General features: G+C 33.5%; 1 protein-coding gene across 1 annotated transcript in view; it reads left to right on the forward strand.

Moving 5' to 3' along the window:
• LOC142973849 (cyclic GMP-AMP phosphodiesterase SMPDL3A-like) overlaps window positions 1–22126 on the forward strand; it is a 53447-nt gene extending 31321 nt beyond the window's left edge. Inside the window, exons 2-10 of the mRNA XM_076115870.1 lie at window positions 12421–12556; window positions 14860–14925; window positions 15443–15596; window positions 16074–16279; window positions 17397–17563; window positions 18280–18478; window positions 20198–20307; window positions 20547–20719; window positions 21276–22126. Of these exons, the coding sequence (XP_075971985.1) occupies window positions 12487–12556; window positions 14860–14925; window positions 15443–15596; window positions 16074–16279; window positions 17397–17563; window positions 18280–18478; window positions 20198–20307; window positions 20547–20719; window positions 21276–21486 (1356 nt within the window). The 5' untranslated portion in view covers window positions 12421–12486 and the 3' untranslated portion in view covers window positions 21487–22126. The remainder of the gene's footprint in view (window positions 1–12420; window positions 12557–14859; window positions 14926–15442; window positions 15597–16073; window positions 16280–17396; window positions 17564–18279; window positions 18479–20197; window positions 20308–20546; window positions 20720–21275) is intronic.
• Window positions 22127–23084: the final 958 nt, after the last annotated feature.

The following is a 23084-nucleotide window of genomic DNA, read 5'->3' on the forward strand; positions in this document are numbered from 1 at the left end:
TTCGCGGGTAAAAATAATACTAAGGATACTGAAGAATTTACTTGAAATACAAAAAGTCTAATTATTATTAGAGGATACAGAAACGGTATTAACAGTCGAATTTAAAAAGACATTTCAACTTTTAAACAATCTGCAATCGCAGCCTCTATCTCTTTCCTTAAAATAAAGTAGCTAAAAACAATCGGAAATCCCATCAATTCTTAATACCTTCACGTTCGTAAAAATAAACTCAAATTAATAGCCATTCCTGTGACCACGGGTAAGCGGTTAAAAATAATAAATCAATACAGTGTTCCGGGAACGGTGTGTGACCTGTATATTAATTTGTTCAAATACAAGATCAAATTATATTTTTTTCGGCCCTCGGTTCGCACGTGTTTTGATGGCGTAAATGCGTGCGCCCTTTTACTAAGGGTTGTTGGTTTGTGATATTGGGTCTACGGTGTTATATTTTTTTGGTATTTTCAGCTACGTGAACTGTTATGGAGTTAAGGTATCGATTTGCTTGTTGTAACGTTTGTTGTAGCGTAAATATTATTTAAACGCTGAAGAGATTTTAGCAGTTTCAATAGTTAGTATAAATATATATTTTCATTATTGATAACAACCTAACAATTCAAGTAATTAAGATATTATTTTCAAAATAAGTCGAAATTGCGAAGATTTATACAGAAGTAAAACACTATCTGACAAAAACAACGTTTTACTAAACTTCACAAACTAATAGTAAACAAATTTCTAGGTTTTTACTTATCTTACTATCTGTAATAAGCAATTTTGATACAATAATTCAAAACCAAATCAAGTAAAAAAAGAATCATTAATAAATATTTATAATACATTTTCTTTTGTGAAAACATTCCTCAGATTATGTAAACAAGACAAAATGAATATAACACTTTTATCTATTAGCTAGCCCTCCTTGAGACTTTACTTTTTTACGATTATTTTGAAAGCGCCTAAAGGGATCCCTTTTTGGAGTGGTGAAAGTTTTAAGAGTTGGGCGTTGAAACAACATTATCTCGCGCTAAAAGGCCCGTCGTTACCACATCTGGACATGGAGTTTTGACAAGAAAAGGTTTGTTGAACTTGGTTTCACTGCCGACGTAAACCGTGTTAGTCTATTTGAACTTATGGTTTGTTTATTTGAGGTGTAGTGAGTGAGTGCCTTTGAAAAAAGATAATAGGAATACAGGTTTACTAGGGATATAATTTTACTTTTGATACTCCGCTTGTTTCAATAAAAATATTGTCCATCATTTCCAACTAAATGAGCATTTAAAATTAAAAACCTTGGCTTATAATCTTTGGCCCTTTTTTGTGATAATTTAAACAAATACAGTCAAAATTATTTGTGTGCATCTGTTATTGAAGTATCCAAATATAAACCTGTACAACAAAATTACTTAAGACAAGAACTTAGACAATTTACACTCTTTTCAAATTTAATTTAGCCTATCAGACACCCCACAAAATAGATAGTTTCACGCACCCATCAGCACAAATTAAGCACATATAAGTGCAGCATTAAATACCACGTAGTAACCTCAGTGAGTAACCCCAATTCCATTCAACAGTGAACGACAAATATGCAGTATTGTACAAAGCTCCCTTCACTTTCTCCCGCACAAGCCCAGCTTAAATAATAAATGACTTGGACGCGAGCACACCTGGGACTCAACCGGACTCACTGAAATAATGTCCATGTTTATTTTTACGTCGACATTAAGTCCCCTAAGATTAGTGGTGAGATTCGTTCTGTTCTTTGGACAGTCTAGGTTCTTTTAAGCGTGGCTGCTGATTTGAATTGATAGCAATGAGACAAAAGATAGTTTATCCTAAAACCTAATAGAATTCGTAAAATATCGTATATTTGAAAGTTCTTTTTCTTTTGCTTGTGTATATCTGTTTCTTGTTCTCTTGTTTATACTTCAACCGCTGAACCGATTTTTATTTTGATATGAATGTAATCAAAGTTCCGAATAAAAATGAGCACATAAAAAATACGGAAACATATACACGAACAGTTGAGCAGGTAGTTAGTCTAAATGGAAATATTTTCTTTCACTAAAAATATAAACGGCAGTTAAGTATTCTCATTCTACTCTAATAAGAAGTTTGTGTTGACACTTATATGGAAAGTGCTGCACTACTAGCATATTAAACTAAACCCGCAGTAAAACTGATTTTCAAATTTCAAACATAAGATATTCGAGACAGCGCCATCGCAGATACAGAATTTAATATAAGTCTTATATAAAGATTTATGAAGATAATACAGATTTTCTTAGAAAAATAATCCACGGTGTTTTTAAAAGGATCCGTGACAGGATTAAAACAAAAGGAACGTTGGAAGCTTCGAGAAAACGATGTTTACGAGTTGTTGAGTTTTAATGGAATACTGTTTGTTCCTAGAAACGACATTACTAGTAGGAAATGTTATAAACTTTATATACGTGAAGAACTACTGCTAACGATAATCGGAAAACTTTGAGAGGTCTCCGAAGGAAATTGAAGTGATATTCAATATTTAATTAGAAATTATTGCTTATTTTATTATTCTTGATCTTTTTGGCCTTAGTGGTCAATTACATTTGTACGAGTAGAAGACAATTGCGTAAGATCATGTTGCCTTATTAGTGGCCAAACGTGTGCAATTAATAAAATCAATAAATCAAATCATTTATTAATTTAGGTCAAATATTGACACTTATGATAGTCGTTACAATTACTGAATCTATTACTAGCTCGAAAAGGCAATACACACAACCCTCTTAATGAAACGCTATTTCATCAGGACTGGCTTCAGTCTTTGGGTGCATAAAATTTTAATTACACTTTAATATCTATACAAAATTCAATATATCTATATATAAAAGAATCAAACCCAGAAACGCTCACTTAAGTGACTAACATTTCACCCACTGCCAACAGCCATAAATTACGCAAAAAAAATAGTGCGATGAAAAATTATAATAGAGTTCTAAAAGAATCCAACTATCATAATATTAACTTAACACAAACTGTTCCACAAAGTTTCAACAGCACTGAAATAAAGAGTCAGCCACTTATTAGTTGAAGTTTTTTGTGAGTAAATTGTGCAGAGTAAGTAGTTAAAACAATAGAGCACTCGAGCGGAAAATTGTAAGCCCTCTGCATGTTGTTTATCTTACTATTTCTTATTTAAATGCTGTATTTTAAATGAATTTTGCCGGGATAGTTGGCAATTTATTTTGCGAATTTAATTCTGTGGAAGAAATATAACATTTCGTTCTGATGATTTTAGCTTATAAATGGTTTTATATTGTTAATTATTCGAAATGGGATTTAAAATAAAAAATGAATAGCTTGACGCTGAAAATATTACTATAATTCAGTGCAGTATTTATATACTTACCAAAATATAATTATTATGCATTCTTGTGTTCCAAGTCTTTAGTATTTTTGTGTTTCAATGTAACCTTTGCAATAACCCGTTAACAAAAAACCCATTTTCAATAACCCCTACATAACCCAGATACAAAAATACCACGACATTAATGAGTAACTTAATACGAAGCTAGGTATTCGTGATAGGTCGACTATTAATGTATAACTATCCTTATTTGTAGGAAAATCAATGAACAACCCTTGTTAGTACGTGATAATTGTTTGTATTGGAGTGGTGGTGCTCTAGTTTAGAATTGGTGGATAATTCTTACTATACTATCGTGGAAAATGGTTTAAATGATTTTAGTAAAACCACTTTTTAATTGCAAGCATTTTGTCTTGAAAATCCTTTTTGCTGGCGTGTCTTCCTTCCTTTTTTATTTTTTTTATTAATAAGACAAAAAAATTAAGACTAAATGGCTTTTTATCTTTTACCTTATAGATTTCGATAACATCAAGTCCACAGAATAATATAGCTTTATCAAGGTAGACAAAATCGCCATCAATATTATTCATCATAACTAATTAACTCACGAAACCTAGTTTTAACCAAAATTTACTACCACGAATCATTTTTTAACTTACTGAAATGTATTTATTTTATTTTAAAATGACCTTATTTGTGCCAAGCTCCAATCATTCTCATACTGGAAAGTTATAGAACTAGTTTCAATTTATTAATATCACTAAAATAACTATTCAAAATTAAATAAGAGACTTAAGACATTAATGTAATTTATCAATTTCAACTAACAAAAGTAGTAGAAGCAAACCGCGTGATAATTAACACTATTCAGTATAAAAATTGAATTGAAAGTCTTAATGAAAGAGTCTATTGTTAACATTTCTTTTAAACAAAGTACTCGATCCGTTTGAAAGAAATATTCTTTTTGACCATCCAATTAAAAGTTGCTGACCTATTCACGGGGTTTTACAGTGGGTTGTTACGGGTTATAGTCGGGTTATAGTTTTGAATAGTGGTTAGTTAAATGGCAATGGTTTTTGTGTTTGCTACCTGTTGAAACTGTTTTGATTTGATTTCTTTGTCTTCATAGTTTGCGGAAGAACAGAATTTGTTTCAGACTTAATTATCCATATTTTTTTATAACTGTGTGAATAAGTTTTAAACTAAAATAAATAGCACGGATGATTAAATTGATTGCATTTTAATGCAAAATTAAACTTTTTCAAAATTGCATAATAAATGGTGAGTTACATTTACCTCTACTCTATATCTATGTAACAGAACAGTAACTTGAAGTAAACTATTCTCATATAATTCAAATCAAATATTGGACACTGACACTAAAACTGATACCAAATTCGCCAATACAATCACAAAATCAGCGTAACAATATATCATCAACCTCTCACTCCTTCACTCTCATTTCATAACACATACCGATTTATTTACAACTCAAAGGCAAAAGCATCGCATTTAAACAAAGCACACAGAACATAACTCTTCTCGACTGTACAGAATCGACCTACATTACCGAGTGTACTAGGTACAGTTAACAAAAAAACTCATTTGCACTCAAACACACTACAACTGCTGTACGACGAGCGTCAATCTCTCAGAACAACGATCGGTATGTTTTGTTTAAGTTATAAGAGGTAGCGGGAGCGATTTTGAATATGATTATGAAACAATACTTTTGAGGGCCTTATGAGGATATGTCGTATGCTGGGCGTTTTAAATATTTTTTCTCATTAAATACTGAACTATGGCCCTCAATCTTTGGATCATGAAAATCTGTCTAAAGTTTGATTTAATGACTTATGACATTCAGGTATTTATCTGACTGTCTCTTACACAGCTTTTGACAAAAATCAAATAAAAACATATCTTTTTGAACAAAATTGTATGCAACAAATTCATGACTTTCAATGACATATTAAAGTTCGAACTATCTTTATTCTCCATTCGGTATATACTCTACTTGTGTAAGAAACTATTATCACTAATTCGTTTCAAACATCGTAATATTCCCCGCTGATCTCTCATCACTTAAACGGTAGGAAAACTTCTAGTGGCTCCAGTAACTCGCTTCGAGTGCCCATTTGTCCGTCACTGACCGTTACAAGTGCCTACCGAGTGTTGTCCCGTATATTTGTTTAGTTAGGGCCCACATAAACATAGCAACAACTTAATTGCATCTGTTAACACCGAAGAACCCCTAAAATAATTACTTTTTATTGTTATAAAGACAACTACCGCACTAAGAATTATTGCTCTAGTGTTGCCTTTTACAAATATACAAACAACGGGCAAAAAGTACACCAAGAAACAATTGTTCCGTATGGGAATCGAACCCACGACCTCCCGACGCAATGGCAGCAGCGCGGCGACCTAAACCACTACTTTTATTTTAATGTGTCGATTATTGCCCTTATGGGTGGTTTTAAGTACCGTAATTGTATGAACTTTATGGAGTATATTGCAAAAGGTTATTGTGGTCTTGTTAGTAGTGTTTATGGATTATTGCACTAGAACGTTGAAAGAGTTTCTTACTTTTAATGTTCCTAAGAGACCGATATTACCTCCAGTCGGCAAACCTTGTAGTAAATAACAGTCACAATTGAAAAGTAGAATGTTATGGGATGATTTTGACATTCTCTGCTGTTTAGTATTCCTGCGGACATTCTAAAATATCAATGAAACAGATCTATGAATTAAATTGTGGTAAAATATCCTCATATTTTAAACTGATTCTTTAAAGCTATTTTGATTGTAAAGGAAAGCAGCAGTGCTTTTAGATAAAAAATATCTCTAACCAACCATTAGAAATAAAAAAACAACACGTTTTTGTTTCATTAATCAAACCTAAAACAACTTGGAACGTTATACGTTACAGTTTTCAAAATATTCCTAAATATAAAGCTACTAAAACACTACATCGTAACATTCACACGATGTTACACAGAAATTAGCGTTCTAACGCTAAGTTGCATCAAACGGCAGCTTGTTTGTAAACTACTTACGACGCGAAGGTATGTAACCCAATTACTTTAGACGTGTCCGAACGTACAAACAACTCTTGTAGATTGAAATAAGCTGCACCGATTTCTGTTAACTTTGGCCTCTTGCTTTTGAGCTATTGATAGGAAAAAGAGATTGCCTTTTGGGCTTAATATCTATAGGTATAGTACACAACCTTTTGCGTCCCGGTTGTTTTTATATATTTTAACAATGTTTTCTTAAAATTAAATATATAGTTGCCAAAGTCCAGTTTCATTGCCAGCCCTTTCATTTTGTAAATTTTCGTACGATATATTAGTTCATGTGATAATTTATCGTCATCTCGTAATTTACTATTCATTTACCTCTCATTGCTAAGAATTATGATACGTTTGAATAAGAAATTCTTTATTTATTTTACTTGCTAAATTTCAAGTTGCACACTAAAACGGTAAGTGGTTTTTAATACACGTTTAATCCTTAACGTAAAATAAAGCTCAAGAGAACAAAATACTGCACCGCGTGGGTGTGCACTTACCTTTATAGTCATTTAAGTAATTAAGACATTTTAGTAGAGCCCTTTCAGGTGTTATGCTTAATGAAAATATCTCGTTTCTGTGTAAAATTGTGCGTAGGTATGAAAGGAAAATATTTAATTAACAGATGTAATACTTGAAATTTTGAGAGAATGGTATAGTTCAAAATGGTGACTAGGAAACGAAATACTGTAGAGTTTATAATCTAGGCTGTAATATTGAAATAATTATTTGAATATGGAAGAATTTTCTTCTTACATCAACTTTATCCTCAGCCTTACATTACATTAGCCTTCAAGTTTAACTGAAAGATTGGTAAATACTCATTTTCAAGATCTTTAAATAAGAAAATCCTATCTCTAAAAACTGTCGGTTCAAACTAAGAAATTGCGCTGGGAGTGACAAGAACGACGATTTTTAAATCACACAAAGATTTTTCATCATTAAATAGTTTAAACCATTAAAATCAATAAACAGACAATGAAAAATACATTATAACCTGGCACTAATCATAAAAAAGATTAACTTAAACTTAACACAGTTCTGAAATTCCCCTACAAAATCGCTTAGCCTCACAAGCCTAGATTGTCGCCAGTACCGAACCGAGTTAATTCAAACATGTCTTAGCCAGCACAGAACTAAATAGATCAATAGCTCTCGAGTAAAGTTCAAGCGAACATATCCCTCGGTAACTTGACATTCATGGCTGAATGGATTTTGTGTATTGATTGTGTTTGTATCGCTATAGGTATGAACCCGAAATATGTCAATACCAAGAAATATACATATATCACAATGATCACAATGATGTATTCTATACTAGCTGACCCGCGCAACTTCGCTTGCGTCACATAAGAGAGAATGGGCCAAAATGTTTCCCGTTTTTGTAACGTAGCGTTTCGTAGCGTAATGATATATAGCCTATAGCCTTCCTCGATAAATGGACTATCTAACACTGAAAGATTTTTTTCAAATCGGACCAGTAGTTCCTGAGATTAGCGCGTTCAAACAAACAAACAAAATCTTCAGCTTTATAATATTGAGAAACGGAATTGATATTATCACGATCCCTAAACTTCTTACGATTCATCAAACTGTAGCTCGTTTTTCTAAATGAGTACTACAAGGTATCGACGAGACTGATATTATAAAAAATGTTTCCTTTAAAATAAGCTGGGGTCGCTGCTCGATACAACCTTTCGACGGATTTAGTCTGTTGTCGATAGTTAATAGTGGTATGAATTACAAAACTTTATCGTGCAAGGAACGCTAATTTAGTAACGAATCAATTTTTATATATGACAAATTAGGCATTTAGATTTTTACCAACATCACTTAATAGTATTATTACTGCCTTACATTGAAATGTTGCTTCTCACCAATCACTGTAGCGATGTTAACAATGTTTACTGGTCTTAGAATTTATTCACAAACCAATAAGAACCCTCTATACTAACTTAGAAAACTTGTTTTGTAACTTAAAGTAAAAAAGTAGGTAAACCATCAAAACCCCTTCTTCGACCTACTGACACAGAAACAGGTCAATGCCCTCTTATTTAAAATTCTGTCACCAAAAGAAACCCAAATCACTCTGTAAAACCTACGTCAGAATACAACATTAGCTATGGGATACCCTTTTTGGATTTTCGAAAAAGGGACTGCATTTCTGTCTAGCTTCGTTTTGGATCAATTATGTTTTAAATTATAAAAGACGTATCTCGCTTGCATAAAAATGTGTTTTATAGCATTGTTTTTTGGGAACATAGAATATGCTATCAAGAAAATACGAATGTGTTTGATCAGTCTATACGTATGCCTTTATATGTAGGCTGTAAAACCTGTAGTTGTATTCACTGAAGCAAATTCAAATAACCAATTTTATCTCAAAATCCCTGATCTTTGCCTAACCCTATGGAAAAAATGCGTGATTATATGTGTATCTATTTTCTAAAAGGCTATTTAAATGTATCTAAAAGGCTAAACTGTTAATACCATAATCTTTAACAAAGTAACATAAAAAAGTGGCCTTCAGAGGCCTCATACATCGTCCCAATACCCCAACAAATCAACTGTCATTTTTCTCTCTTTCCTGTCGTTATAGTTTCAAAACACATTCATTTTTGTTGACACGGCTTTGAAAAAATGTTTAGATCCTAACCCGATAAGTTATAGCGGTTGTCATCCTAATATTTATTTATATTATTTTGTTTAGGATTTGATATATATACGGTCAGTTTTGTTGTCAAAGTTTACATGAAATAGATGGAGATTTAGTTGATATAAATGTGATTTTTTTGGAGATATTCTAAAACTTGAAATGTGATGGTGACTGTGTGCAACGGCATAACACGGGTTTTAGGTTTGATTCCTATTGTGAGGCTGTGAGCATGTAAATGAGCTTTCAGTTTTCATTTCAAATGTTCTCAATCAAATGATTGTGTTGATTGCGATTTTACCGGCTAAATGAGCTACCAAATATGTTGCAAAGCGCCACACTCAAGTATGGCTCAACCCGTTCAAAAAGTGAAGAATAAAATCGTCAAGAAAGCTGCGCGGGTCCGTTAATTCATAATAAAATAAAAACATGACCAACATCACAAATTAACGCCAAAAATGTAAGCTCGAATTCTTAAAGAAAAACATTTTCTACAAGTTCAAGGACTCCCAATACTACTAGTAATTTACTCAACAAATTTATTTCCAAGAACTTATAACTTACTAAACATTGTTAGTTAACTTCAACGGCCAAATGCCTATAAAATATAACCTTAATGTTTTCCTCAACGTAAGTGTAAACGACAAACGTTCTCGATTGCGGAAATAAAACCGGAGATGGCTGGTGAAACCGAATTTCAGTTTCAAAACGTTAGAAATGTGAGGAAAAGACATCGATTTTCATATCGAAAAAATATTTTATAAAATATACATATGGATAGTTTTTTCTGTTGTAATTATTGTTTCGAATACACAAGAACTAAAATAGCTCAAATGCTGGATAGTAAAACAATTTTTTTTTTATTATACAGTTATTTTTAATGCGTAAACTTAAATATTGCTGGATACGAAAAGGATCAAGCAGACCTAATCTTAATTTACTATTTAACCAAAAAATAACGCTAAATTTGACAAGGCAAACCTTATTTATATGCACTGTAGTTTTGTAAAAAAAAAACAATTTAATAACCAACTATTTGCATAAAAAACCTTAGTCGAGGAAAGATCAGGTATTTGATATGTACAAAACATAGAAAACTGACATGATGTAAACGATAGCTCAGGAAGTAGCACAAATACATCTTTGTGTCAAACGTAAACAATGATCATCAACCCCTGACCATCGATAAACGGACCACCATAACTCCTGAACTGCGAAGATAAGCCCAAATACATCACAACGGCTGCATAAACTTCATAACACACACATTTTGCTATTACTACCATGACAGTAAGGGTGCTTCCACATCCAAGTCTAGTCGGGCCGGCATTGTCGGGTTGGCAGTATTTGTCGAATAACAAGTCTGATCTAAAGCAATTATTACTTGCATACATTTATAAAACATGCCTGATTCCTAAAACGGCAGGCAGTGACCAAACAACGCCACTATAATCTCTGAAAACTTGCATTGATTAATGAATTATAATATATTATCACAGTTGTTCTTTATCATTCAGCATGCCTGTAACGTCCTCATTTAATCAACACAAGTAAGCCGATCGGCATAAGTCGGCAGTTGCCAATGTGTGCCAAATGTGTGTGAGTGCGGCAGAAGTATTTGATTCTTGAACATGCATCTACATTCAATTTCACAGCCCGGCTTTGCCGATTAATGCTAGCCCACTATGTGAAGCAACCTTAAACGCAAAGGGACAGCCTCTTGACAAAATTAATGCATCTACGTAAATTAATTAAAAGGCAGCCCTACGTGCTCCCTTAAGAAGCGTGAAGGGTTAAGAGGAGGTTACAAGGGTTTGTTTAAGATACGACAAGGCTGCTACTTATGTTTACTGCCGTTAGATTGTTTTGTATTTGTACTGGACCCGGTTTTAGGGTACGTGGAATTATGGAGTTTGTTATGTGAGGAAAAATAGGTGCTGTGCTGTAAAAATGATGAGGGTTTTTCGGTACTTAGTTGTTTTATGGTTTCGTTTATTATACTTACATTTTTTAGCATTTATTTCATTATATGTAAGATATTAGTTCCGAATAAATTTGAGTAAGCCAACATCTTGAATTCAATAATATAAATCACGGGAGCAATTGAATACAAACATTAATTGAATTTAGTAAAAATACGAATTTAACCCGTCTCTGTCCCACTACTAGGCAGGGGAGAATAAAAAAGGGTGTCGGAATAAGAGAAGGGGGTGAGCCCCTAAGTCAGCGTATCAAAATACGACAAAAAAATCAATCGGCACGTTTTTGCTCCGAACAAAAACAAATCCATAATCTTTGTCCAAATCAACAACTCAAAGAATAAACAGGAAAGCAAAATGTATCACATAAGAAATGTATCTAAGTTCATTGAACCAAAAATAAACCACGGTTCGCGCTTAACCGGAATTTTTCCAGCTGTTCAAATAAGAGTAAGTCGACCGAACACTGTTGACTTTTACCACAGTTACTTTGTAAATACATAGTTCAGTTTCTATTAAAATAGAAAAAATATCTGAATGTATTTTGTTTTTCTACGTTCTATTTATTTTGTCGGCGCCTTTGTTTTACAACGATTAGAATGCTTCAAGGTAGAATTGTATTGTTTTTTCTTTTCTTTTGAATTGAAGATCTAGGTCTTCTTTATTTAGACGTAAATGTCATTTTGTTGTTTTATACTACGCCTTTTTTCTCGAACAAGTGAAAACCTACGCATTGTAACAAGTACAACATAAAAATTTCATTAACTGTGTTCTACATTTGCTCGTACCTGAAACAATGTTATATAAGTACAGCCTTGCCTGAGGTAAAACAAAAGCTACCGTGTCTTTAAAAAAAGAAAAGGAGACTGCAAGAATGCAAAACTGCCAGAAACACTAGCAAAAAGTGATAAAAAAGTGTGATATTCAAATAATCAAAAAGCTAATAAACGTTGATAATATTTCGAATGACAGCCATTGGTCCCAAATACGGTGTTCTCACTCATTCCAATAACGACTCTTATAAAACTTGAATTGACTGCAAATTGACGAGCGCTAGAGCTACAGCTTGTGCTACCGTAACTAGACAACTGATAACCCATAGCTAAATTCTTATAAATACATACTTTTATAGATACATTTACAACCAGGCTCTGAACAAATAGTCGTGCTCGTCACACAAATATTTTTCCCGGGTGGAATTCGAACCCAACACAGTCTGCACCACGGCTAATGCAGCACGGTGACCACGTTAATCACTGAGTCAGACGTGCAGTTTATATTATACCAGTCCTAAGTAACTTGATACTTTAGTCATCGAGAATATTGCATGTCAAACTAATAATGTAATTTTGTCCTCAGACGCCGTGATGGAGGAAATGAACCAGAGCCACATAGTGCAGTGCCGGCGTCATGTAACTTTTTAATATGAATCTACGTAACTTCGTCGTGTACATCACTAGCCTGCTGTGGCTGAATCTTACTGACGCTAAGATAGGTAAGTTTTAAAACTATTAAACAAACATTTTGTAACTTTAAGGTTGATTCAATTTGCTGAAATAATAATAGTTATATTATTAACTAATATAACTTTTATCAGTTATCAAAATGCTTTTGTGTTCATTCTATATTATAAAGTGTTTTTAAAGATTACACGTTTAATTTTATTACTAAAAAAACTATAGTAAATACTATGTAACATTTCGATTACATAGAATGTACACAAATATAATTTGCCCAGTAAAAAAAACGGAATCATTGTTCTAGATCTACATTTCTCAATTTGGGTCGTTTATATCCGAAACCTACAAAAAATATTATTACAGCACTTAAACATAAAACCTGACTCAGTAAGCTATCTTTTTCCAAACGGATTCGTAAAGACTGACTTTGTATTCATCCCTTCAAAGCAAAACGTTCTCGCCCTTGAACGAGAGCTTCAATTAAACTCATTCAATAAAATTAATCGACTTCATTTTTTGTCCAAAGTTTGATTGGTGTCACTTGGAGCAAATAAATTGAATAAATTTTTGACGTTTTCAGCTCGAATTTGAAATGAAAATTAATTTATTATTTTAACCTTGGATGAAATGAAATACTAGATTAGGATTATTGTAAACGAGTTCAAAGGAATGGATGAATAAGATAGTAAAAGATTGATAAATATTATGATAAATACCAAGATAGTGATGTATATAGTTATTAAAAAATACTTATGGTTTATGGTACAGTGTACCTGTAGCATAAAGACCGACGAAAGGTTGAGGTTAACGGCGAGCGTATTTAGCCGAAAGCCAGAAGTTACCAGTGTTTTCAAGCTTAGGCTCAAAATTTTCAAGACGCTAGTTTCTAAGATGTGTCGTAAAAAGCTTGTAACATTCGTCTAGAGCAGTTGAAAATGTATTGAAATGTTAAATAAATATTCATTCTTGATAGCAACTTCGTTACATAAGTTCCAAAAAATAAGTCGAATTCATCCCAGCATTTATCCCGATCTTATGATAGACAAATAACTTGCAATTTATAAAACAAAAACACACTACAAAACAGAGAAGGCTCACTTCGTTTCTCAAAATAGCGGAGTCCATATTACTTAACATCAACATCGTACAAAGTGTCAGTTCTATCGATCAATACATCCATTCAATCTATTTAGCTTGTCAGTTTTCTATTCTCATGTGACGCGAAAATCCTTGAGATGATCACTTATGTAACTGTGTGGAATATTGTTTGTTTTGTCTAAGATATTGACTATAATTTTTTTGTCACACACAATCTTTATATTCCAAACTAAGCAGAGCTGTGCTTTGGTAACTAAATAACAGATAAACATACTTATTTACTTTTAAATTCAAACTTATATGTATAGATAATTAACAACCAGGCTCAGAACAGATTCTTGTGCTCATCATGCAAATATTTCTCACGGGTGGCATTCGAACCCACGACTCGATTTTGCAATACAAGCCGTGGTTTCTCCTATATACATTTTTGTTTAATAACTAACTTCTGCTCCCACTTTCGTAAGGATAGAAAGGTTTTACTTAAGTAATAAGAGTTGAGTAATAATTAAGATTATAATATACCCCTGTGCTAAATTTCATCAAAATATACGTAGTAGTTTTCCAACTCACACTTGGCCAGCGGTGTAGACTCAAGGTCTAATCCTCTCTCATTCCGAGAGGAGACCTTTGCCCAACATTAATTGGCTTAATTTATTTTTCAATTGTAGTTTTAGTATGAAAGAATTACACTAATATGTGTTTCTCTATGTAGTCGAATACAAGTAGAGTAGTCGCAGACTGCCCGAGTAGTAATGTTAAAACATTAATAATATTCTAAGATACTCAATCAATCCAGATTATCGTACCCACATCTCAATAGCTCGATTGATAGGTCTTACACACAAACTAATCAATCTAAATCTCAGCCTAACAATTCATACACATTGCAATACGCTATAATTTCAAGGCTCCTACTAATACCTTGTTGTATCAGACGTTTATATAATCTCTTAGAATAGATACCTGCTAAATATAGGCATCGTCTCATGTTTAAATGTCATAAAGGTTAAGACCGCCTCAAATAAACTTAAAACCACCTTATGCGAACGTAGGCGCTTACCCTCTTAATATAATTCTTTAATCGCGTCTTAAAATACACTCCAGTGACGCCGTACTCCGCCAACACCGCAAGGAAGAATAAACCTGTCCGGAAACCAAAAAATATTATCGCAAACTTCGCAGCGGAAGTTTTTCCGTTAAAAAACTATGAAAAAACTCAACTATGATTTTGTTTCAGGGTACTTTTGGCACATCACAGATCTTCATTATGACCCGTTTCACAACTCCCCGGAGCTACATAGAGGTACTTTATTCGTGCACCCCATTATTTTATATGTTGACGACTTTATTATTTTTGCGCAAACTAACGTATTGAAGCAATAAAAATTCATAAAACATGCGCTAGTGTTCATAATTGTGAATTATTTTGGTCGTATACACAGTAATTCATTTACAACAACGCTCTTTTATTTATAGTCACCGTTGTTGGTACATAATGAAATATCCTGAGAATTAATAACTGCTATTTTGGGAATAAGCTCTAATTATAACGGGCGGAGGATATTGGTGTAATTAAGTAGTTAAGAATTAATTAGAGAGGAACTTTTCGAGTGATATATCGCATTGATATTTTAAATTACGAACAGAATACAGTGTTGTTTCTTTCGTTAGCTACTTTAATTGAATGAAACTCATTTCTTTTACTATGTAAATATTCATTCTTGTAAAGAAATGTTTTTAATGAATTTTATAGCAAAGAGATTCAGTTAGTCTCCTATAAATTCAACCAATATTTTTAAAGTTTTTTTTAATGCTATTAGGGTGTCGACACAACCGCGGGAACAACGAACACAGTCATCGCAACGGTCGACATCGGGACCACACGTGCGACAGCTCCTGGCCCCTGATACAAAGCGCGGCCGCTCTCATGGCTGAGCGGCACCCAGACACCTTGGAGTTCGTTCTATGGACTGGGTAAGACTACATGCGTATTACGTATCTCAGTTGACAACTAGTGCACGCCAACTTGATGTTCACTATTCAGCAGCGCTGCTGTGACGTAATCTGTTAATCACTATAATCTAGGGGAAAAAACGATGTACGTTACAATAGGTGCAGATAGCCCCCAAAACAGAATTTAAATAATATAGTAATTTAAATAATTAGAATAAGGCAAGCAAATAATATAATTATCTTTGAACAACAGTATCCTTTTGAGTTGACTTAATTATGTAGCCTCTAGGATTTGCTAAAATGCTGATCGATTGCCGTTAGTGACACGGTAACTAAACACTGTTGCTTGCCGCAATTATTTTATGTTCAGATACCTTGGATTTCTAACCATAATACTACGATGCTTTGCTATAAGTTGTACGTGATCGTGGTCCCTCCAAATTTTCATAATAATATTTCACATTATTTCAAATCAATATTTTCTTTTTCTTCTAACAGGGACATACTCTCCTCATCCATGGAGCATCTAAGCGAGGAAATAAAACTGGAGGCGGTGCGAAACGTCACAGAACTACTGAGCAGAACATTTAGCAGTCAGTTCGTGTTTCCAGCGCTGGGTCACAATGACCCGCCGCCTTCTAAGAAACTGGTAGAAATGTGGATGCAGTGGCTACCTACAGAAGCGCTGCAGACATTTGAAACTGGTAAGTTGACGTGCAAAAAACTATGAAGTGAGGTTTCTGATTTCAGTAAGACGATTTTAGACAGTCAATACCTACTATCGACTAGAATATCTAGAGTTGAAGATATAAAATGTACCCGAATATAATTGCCACGGCTCCCGCTAAAGGCACTAATCAGGTCTTTATACAAAAGTAACCAGCGGCTTATATTTAATATATTATTATAGTAGTTGTAGCAAATCGTGCTGCTGATGTTACAGAAGCTATTTCATGCTGTTCTTATAAACCTATTTATTCCTATTGAGGAATCGGTTTCCAAATACTACAGTATTTTGTTAAACCACAATAATACAATTTGGGACGGTTCTGGGAATACCTTTTTTGATCTATTTTTACAGTCACTGTTTTATCTAGTTTGATCCAAGTGCGTATTCTTCTTGGGCCCTTTTGAATATAAATCTTCTGCAAGAGAAGAAATAGTTTAGGTTAGCACACAAAATGAGGAACGTGGATCAAAAATGGCCAGCCGACTGTCCACCCTTTCAGGGTCTGCCAGTTGACCAGTGCCGATAAAAGTGAAACATGCATGAGTTTTGGAATAATGGTATATGGCCATATTTTTCGGCTAGCCATATTTGACCCAGGTACCTTACACAACAAAATTGCCCGTAATTAGTGAAATAGACATCACGCTGTTCACAGAATCGTGACAACATACCATTCCAAACAGTTTCATTTGTTTGAATGTTTAACTAGACCGTTTACACGGATTAATTATAGCCATTTCGTGAGGTGCCTATATGGCATGTGACTAAATCATATTTTACAAGTGGCAAAATTTCAACAACCGGGATATTAATTCACACCTTGGTTGACCCATTTGCTTTTTATGATATTACTGATTTTTGTATTGACGATGTACAGTTTTGCAAATCGATTTTTTTTTTACTAGTGACAGTACAACTGTTTAAAAGTAACTGTCTATTAAACTATAGGTCTAGTTAAAGTAACAGCTAGTCAATGAAAATAACTCATAATTCCATCTAATAAGCTAATTAATAGATATTTAAAAGTGGTGAAATCAGGCCTTTTTTATCTTATATTATCGATTAGTATTAACATAAAGCTTATTTTCCAGGAGGATATTACACGATAGAGCAATCCCATAGTAGATTGAGGATCGTAGTACTGAACAGTGTGCTCTGGGCGGGCGGGGCAGCAAGGACTGATGGGCCCCACAGAGGAAGGGCCCAGTGGGAGTGGCTGGAGCAAGTGCTTAGTAAAGCAAGGAGAAGAAATGAAATGGTAAGTCAATACTCTATCATGATGATTAGAGACTTTATTAAACGTGACCGTTATATGTAACTGAAACCGGTACAGTCAACTGTGGCATCTTTACTTGGTCACTTTACTTATATACTATTCAATTACAAATATGAATGTTTAATTACAAATATGAATGTAATACTAAGAATGTTTAGTGCTTCAAATATAATTGATCCATAACCCTAACTGCCATTTTATTGACTGACACTTCATAGGTATTGGAAAACGTAAAATCCAAAGTGCGACTGTAAAATATTTAATAAAAGTCATTCGAACAGAGATTGAGAATCGGAATAAATAATTGTATTACTTTTTAGGGGACTGTTATTCTTCTTATGTGTCTGAAATGAGATTGTGAGGATTAAAGGTCCTTAAATTACAATAGTTGGTCGCAACTTGCCATTTAATATAAAACATGTATTTCTTAAACATACATTCTGTAGATTGCTCTAAATGCAAAAAAAAATACAAAAGCTTAAAATGATATAAATATAACGTAGTTTCATATCATAATATAAAATCGTCGTGTAACAATTTTTTTATGAAACATCCATGCATTATAGTTTCTGTCGTAGGAAAATCCTTACAAAGTTTCAAATACGTACATTTGCTTTTGGAATCGCTTAAAAACTAGTACTTTAGGTTGAATGACTAACAACATACGAGGTTTTTAAACCATCATTACATTTTCCTAGGTATACCTAGTAGCTCACGCGGGCCCAGGGGTGGAAGAACGTCACAACGCCGGCAGTTCCTCCGCGGCCGGTGGAGGGGAGCTCACTCCCACGGCTAATGGCAGGCTAGTGCACGTCATCAGAGCGTTCAGCGATGTGATCGCTGGACAATTCTACGGGCACCGACATGCTGACACTTTCAGACTTATTTATAGTGAAGGTTGGTTTCTTTACTATTGTATAAACTAGTATTAAATGAAAGTTTCTTTGCAGTGCCTTTGATTTGTTAGGATCTTCCTAATAAATATTGGGTGACATGGTAATGATTCGTAATTTTCTCTAGCTTTTTGAGATCCTGGATTAGACCTGTGGTTTAGGTACTTTTTCTAAATCAGCCTCTACGTATCTAATCCCACATAATTAAGAAATAGTCGGATTTTTTTATTGTTTAGCTTTGTGCACGTAGTAATTTAAGTCTAGAAATGCAAAAGAGTCTTTTAGGTGAAAACTTTTTCTAAACGGAAATAACCTATACAATTGTAGTACTGATGTGATAATTTCCGTAAACATGTAGCTGCGTTAAATGCCGCATAATATTCATTTGATTGAACCCATATTTTATTTCGTTGCAAAAGTTTTAACGTGTAGGACTGTAAAATTGAAAAATAAACTAACGTAACACTAGAATATGTAAAACTATCCAGTTTACGTTCCAACAAAATTCAGTCACAACTAGCTTTGAATCCGTAACATAAAAATACCAGTGAATTCTTTCGCATTTCATCTGACAAACTCATACGAAATCAAAACAAAAAACCGTTCTGCAGTTCCTAGTAAACCATTGTGATGTAAAAGATATGAATAACATTCTTTTGTGCTGTTTAAAAACATGATTTTTATCTTATTTCTGTTAGTCACTTTACAAAATCTCATTTTTATACAACCAGTTCTGGGAAGAACCGGCCTTTTAAGTTTATAATAAAAACTGTTTTTTCACAATGATAAGCTTGACAGCGTTTAGTTGGAGAAAAAAAACTATTTTAGTAGCAAATATTTAGTTTTATAAAGCGACTTTGTATCAACTCGAGTTTGAAATTAACAAAAGACTTTTATGAAAATTGTACGTTTTATACCTTTTAAAACATATTGTTAGTTCGGGTAACTAATATATTTTATTAGAAAACTTTTTGAGATTTGTAAATCTGTTCATGTTTTGTATAAACTCAAGCATTTTATTCGAGTAACGATATGATCATTACACGGCGTAACTTAAGATTGGTTACTTGGTTCTTTTGAAAATCCTAAAACATTTTAATAGAAACTACAAAATATTACTATTAGACAATATTAAGTGCCGAGGGTTGTCTTTAAAATGCTTTTGATTATTGACTAAAATTACTTAAAAAATACACAATTCCGGAAATTCACAAGCTTAGTTACGATTCATAGGTCACTCAATTTTTATTCCAAGCGGCAAACGTGATACGCGGCTACCGACCACTTTCCCAATGCACTGTACGTGCAGCGATTACGTAATTATTCACACTAACGTAATAAATCGTATCAAATGTATTCTAGTAGAACTAGCCAGTGGAGGACACGGATTTACTCTAATAATCTAGGACATTCTAGAACTATGGAAAAAAATGGAAAAAAAGATGTATTAACCAGATTTTCTAAACGGCAACCAAAATCAATTCAAATTTAAAATATCTTTCTATAAACTTTGTCCAAAGTATTTGAAATAATTATATAATCTTTCGGTCATTTCGGAAAAGCATTACTGATAATATCAGAAGGAAAGGACATGACCTTATTAATAGGTCCACTTATGAACTAAAGCTTATATCAGCGACTCTGCCGCATTTTCTTTTATCTTTGTGTATATTACATATATAATATTATTATAACGATGTTAATACGAGTTTTTCTCTCCTAGGTCGGCCAGTATCATGGGCGCTGCTTGCTCCATCAGTAACGCCTAGAGGTGCTGGCAGCACCTCAAATCCAGGATTGAGACTATACAAATTCGACTCTAATAATGGAAAGGTAAGGTCCTATTTTGATTTTTTCCCCTTCTACTTATCAATACCTACTTTTCTTAATACTTACTTCCTGCTGTCGAGAAATGTTGTCTGAAAATTTGATCAGCGCCTCTAGCAGACATAAGGAACTACTGTTCCTGTACATTTTAACTGTCAAACTCTCGATACTCGATAGTACCGACTGTACAGAATCGCGCTACGGTATTTCTCTATTAGTTATTTTATCAAGTTTTCTTGTTCTAGGTTTTGGATTACACACAGTATTACTTAGATGTAACTAATACTAGAGGGGAAACCCATTGGTCTATTGAGTACAATCTTACTCAATACTATGGACTGAGAGAAGTGAGTGCTGTTTCACTAGATGCTTTGGCAGAGAGGATACGGAACCACCATGATCGCGGTGTGTTTGCCAAGTAAGTATTATTAGTTTAGTATTTTTAATACTTAATACTGGTACTAACTATCGATGCTAGTGACCTTAATATGAAACTTCGAACTGTGAAATAGTCCAATAAGTTTTTCTCAATCAGGCAAACATATTAAGTTCCAATCATAACTTGAGATCGCAGAATATTTAACAAAAGATAGTAAAATAGGTTCTCGTCGTTTTGGCCATGTTCCATCATCAGTTTAAAAAATGATATTGTCATAAAATCAGATTAATTTTCAAACTCCCACTAAATCGGAAATTTTCATACAGCCTTTGACACTTTTGTCTGAGGAGTATCGTGACCGCTTCGATTGTCGAAGCAGATTTATTTTCTTTTATAAAACGGTATTTGAGGTGCACCACAAAACAATAGAATATTATTAACTTGCATCTGCCTTTGTTTTTCATTGATTCGTGACCCATTTCTTTTGACGCTCACTTCAAAAGGTTTTTTTCAAACTGAGAATTTGTTTTGTTTTCATTCCTTTGTTTCTGAATCTAACTTGTTTATTTGAAGTAAATAACGTGTTTTTATACAGGTATTTATCAGCGTTGCGAGTTCGGCATGGAGCTGACGTGTCAGAATGTGATTCAGCATGTGTGCACGTCCACTTTTGTGCAATCACTCGCGCAGACTACCACGAGTTTCGCTCTTGTGTCCGCAACCCTGCGTCGGCGCTAGCGTCGCGCGCCGCTCACAATTCCGCCGCCATATTACTTTACGCCATCTTAATTTTAGTGACGTCATAATTTATTTGCAGTGTAGTACCGAACTTTAAGTGTAAATATAACCTTTGTCATCTGATTAGTTTGTAACTGATGTAAATGTAAATTATAATAGGAACTATCTGGATTTTTGTAGCAGAAAATATAAGGGTTACGTCATATAGAAGCTGTTTTAGAAGCGTGAAGTATCTATGAGTTTTATATTTGCATTATTTGAATATGAAACATTCATAAGAAATTAGGATGAACAGTGAAATATCGTGCCAGCGTCGGAGCGGAACGGCTTCTATATGACGTTGCCTTTATTTTTCTTTCGTTTTGCATTCGTTCAAACATCGCATCATAACAGAATTCCGAAATCATATTGTTTGTGACAAACATAAATCATAGAACATTTTCGTAATTTATTTTACTTTGAAAGTGACAAGATTAATTTGAAAACTTTGCTAAAGGCTATCATTTGTTACACCTGAGTTTTTGTTGTTATTGTAAAATAAATTATCAGACGCTTTAATTTGTATGATAGTAAAGATTATAAATCATTATTGAGTGTAACTAGACATTGTTTGTGATCTTCGTCGCTAATTTGATTGTGATATAATTAACATTTTTGTATATAATGATAAGTGAACTGAATCCGTGTAAGTAAATAAAAATTGAAATATTTGGGAATTACTTATTTTTATTTTCCTTTTTTGCTCCCAATCTCAGTTCCGACTACCTAAATTACAAATAAACCACTTATTTGTATTCATGTTCCAGGACTTCTACCTAGAACTAGTTTTGTCAAAAACGGTAGTTTTAACAAAAGTAGCAAAAATGTTCTATTAAAATGAACCCTTCACACTTTGAAAAAACAATGTTTACAGGTCGTTTTTAGGTCCTAAGCTTCGAAATACATGTCTATCTAAGCTACCAACCTGTATTATATACCAAATTATATCCAGGGTATTAATCTAGGTTAAGAGATAATCACACACACATATACAGTAGATAAACAGCAAACTTCCATTATATTGACAAACACGAAGTTAGCAATTCGATACATTCGATCAACATTCTCTGTAGGCATCTAGTCAAACAAAACAGTAATTGTTCACGGCTAAATGTAGACATGCTTTATATAAAGTTCATGCATATACTAGGGTACCATCCGTGGTGTATATAATTTATTTAAACAGCAAGTACTTAAAAACCAGAAGCAATATAAATATTGTACTATACTATATAATACTATATAATATTATAAAGCTGAACAGTTTTTTGTTTGTTTGAACGCGCTAATCTCAGTAACTACTGGTCCGATTTGAAAAATTCTTTCAGTGTTAGATAGCCCATTTATCGAGGAAGGCTTTAGGTTATATATCATCACGCTACGACCAATAGGAGCATAGCACCAGTGTAAAATGTTACAAAAACAGGAAAAATCATGGCTCTCATATGTGACGCAAGCGAAGCTGCACGGGTCAGCTAGTAAAAGATAAAATTTCCAACACAAAAACAGCCCTTTTCGACTATTGACAAATTTTATAATAAACTGATCAGCGCCCCTAGCGTGTTCTGTAGGAACTATTTTACAAGCAATTTTAAATTTCAAACGTCTGCTAGTATCGATGGAATAA

Source organism: Anticarsia gemmatalis, chromosome 6 (assembly GCF_050436995.1).
Source record: "Anticarsia gemmatalis isolate Benzon Research Colony breed Stoneville strain chromosome 6, ilAntGemm2 primary, whole genome shotgun sequence".
In the NCBI taxonomy this organism is placed as follows: Eukaryota; Metazoa; Arthropoda; class Insecta; order Lepidoptera; family Erebidae; genus Anticarsia; species Anticarsia gemmatalis.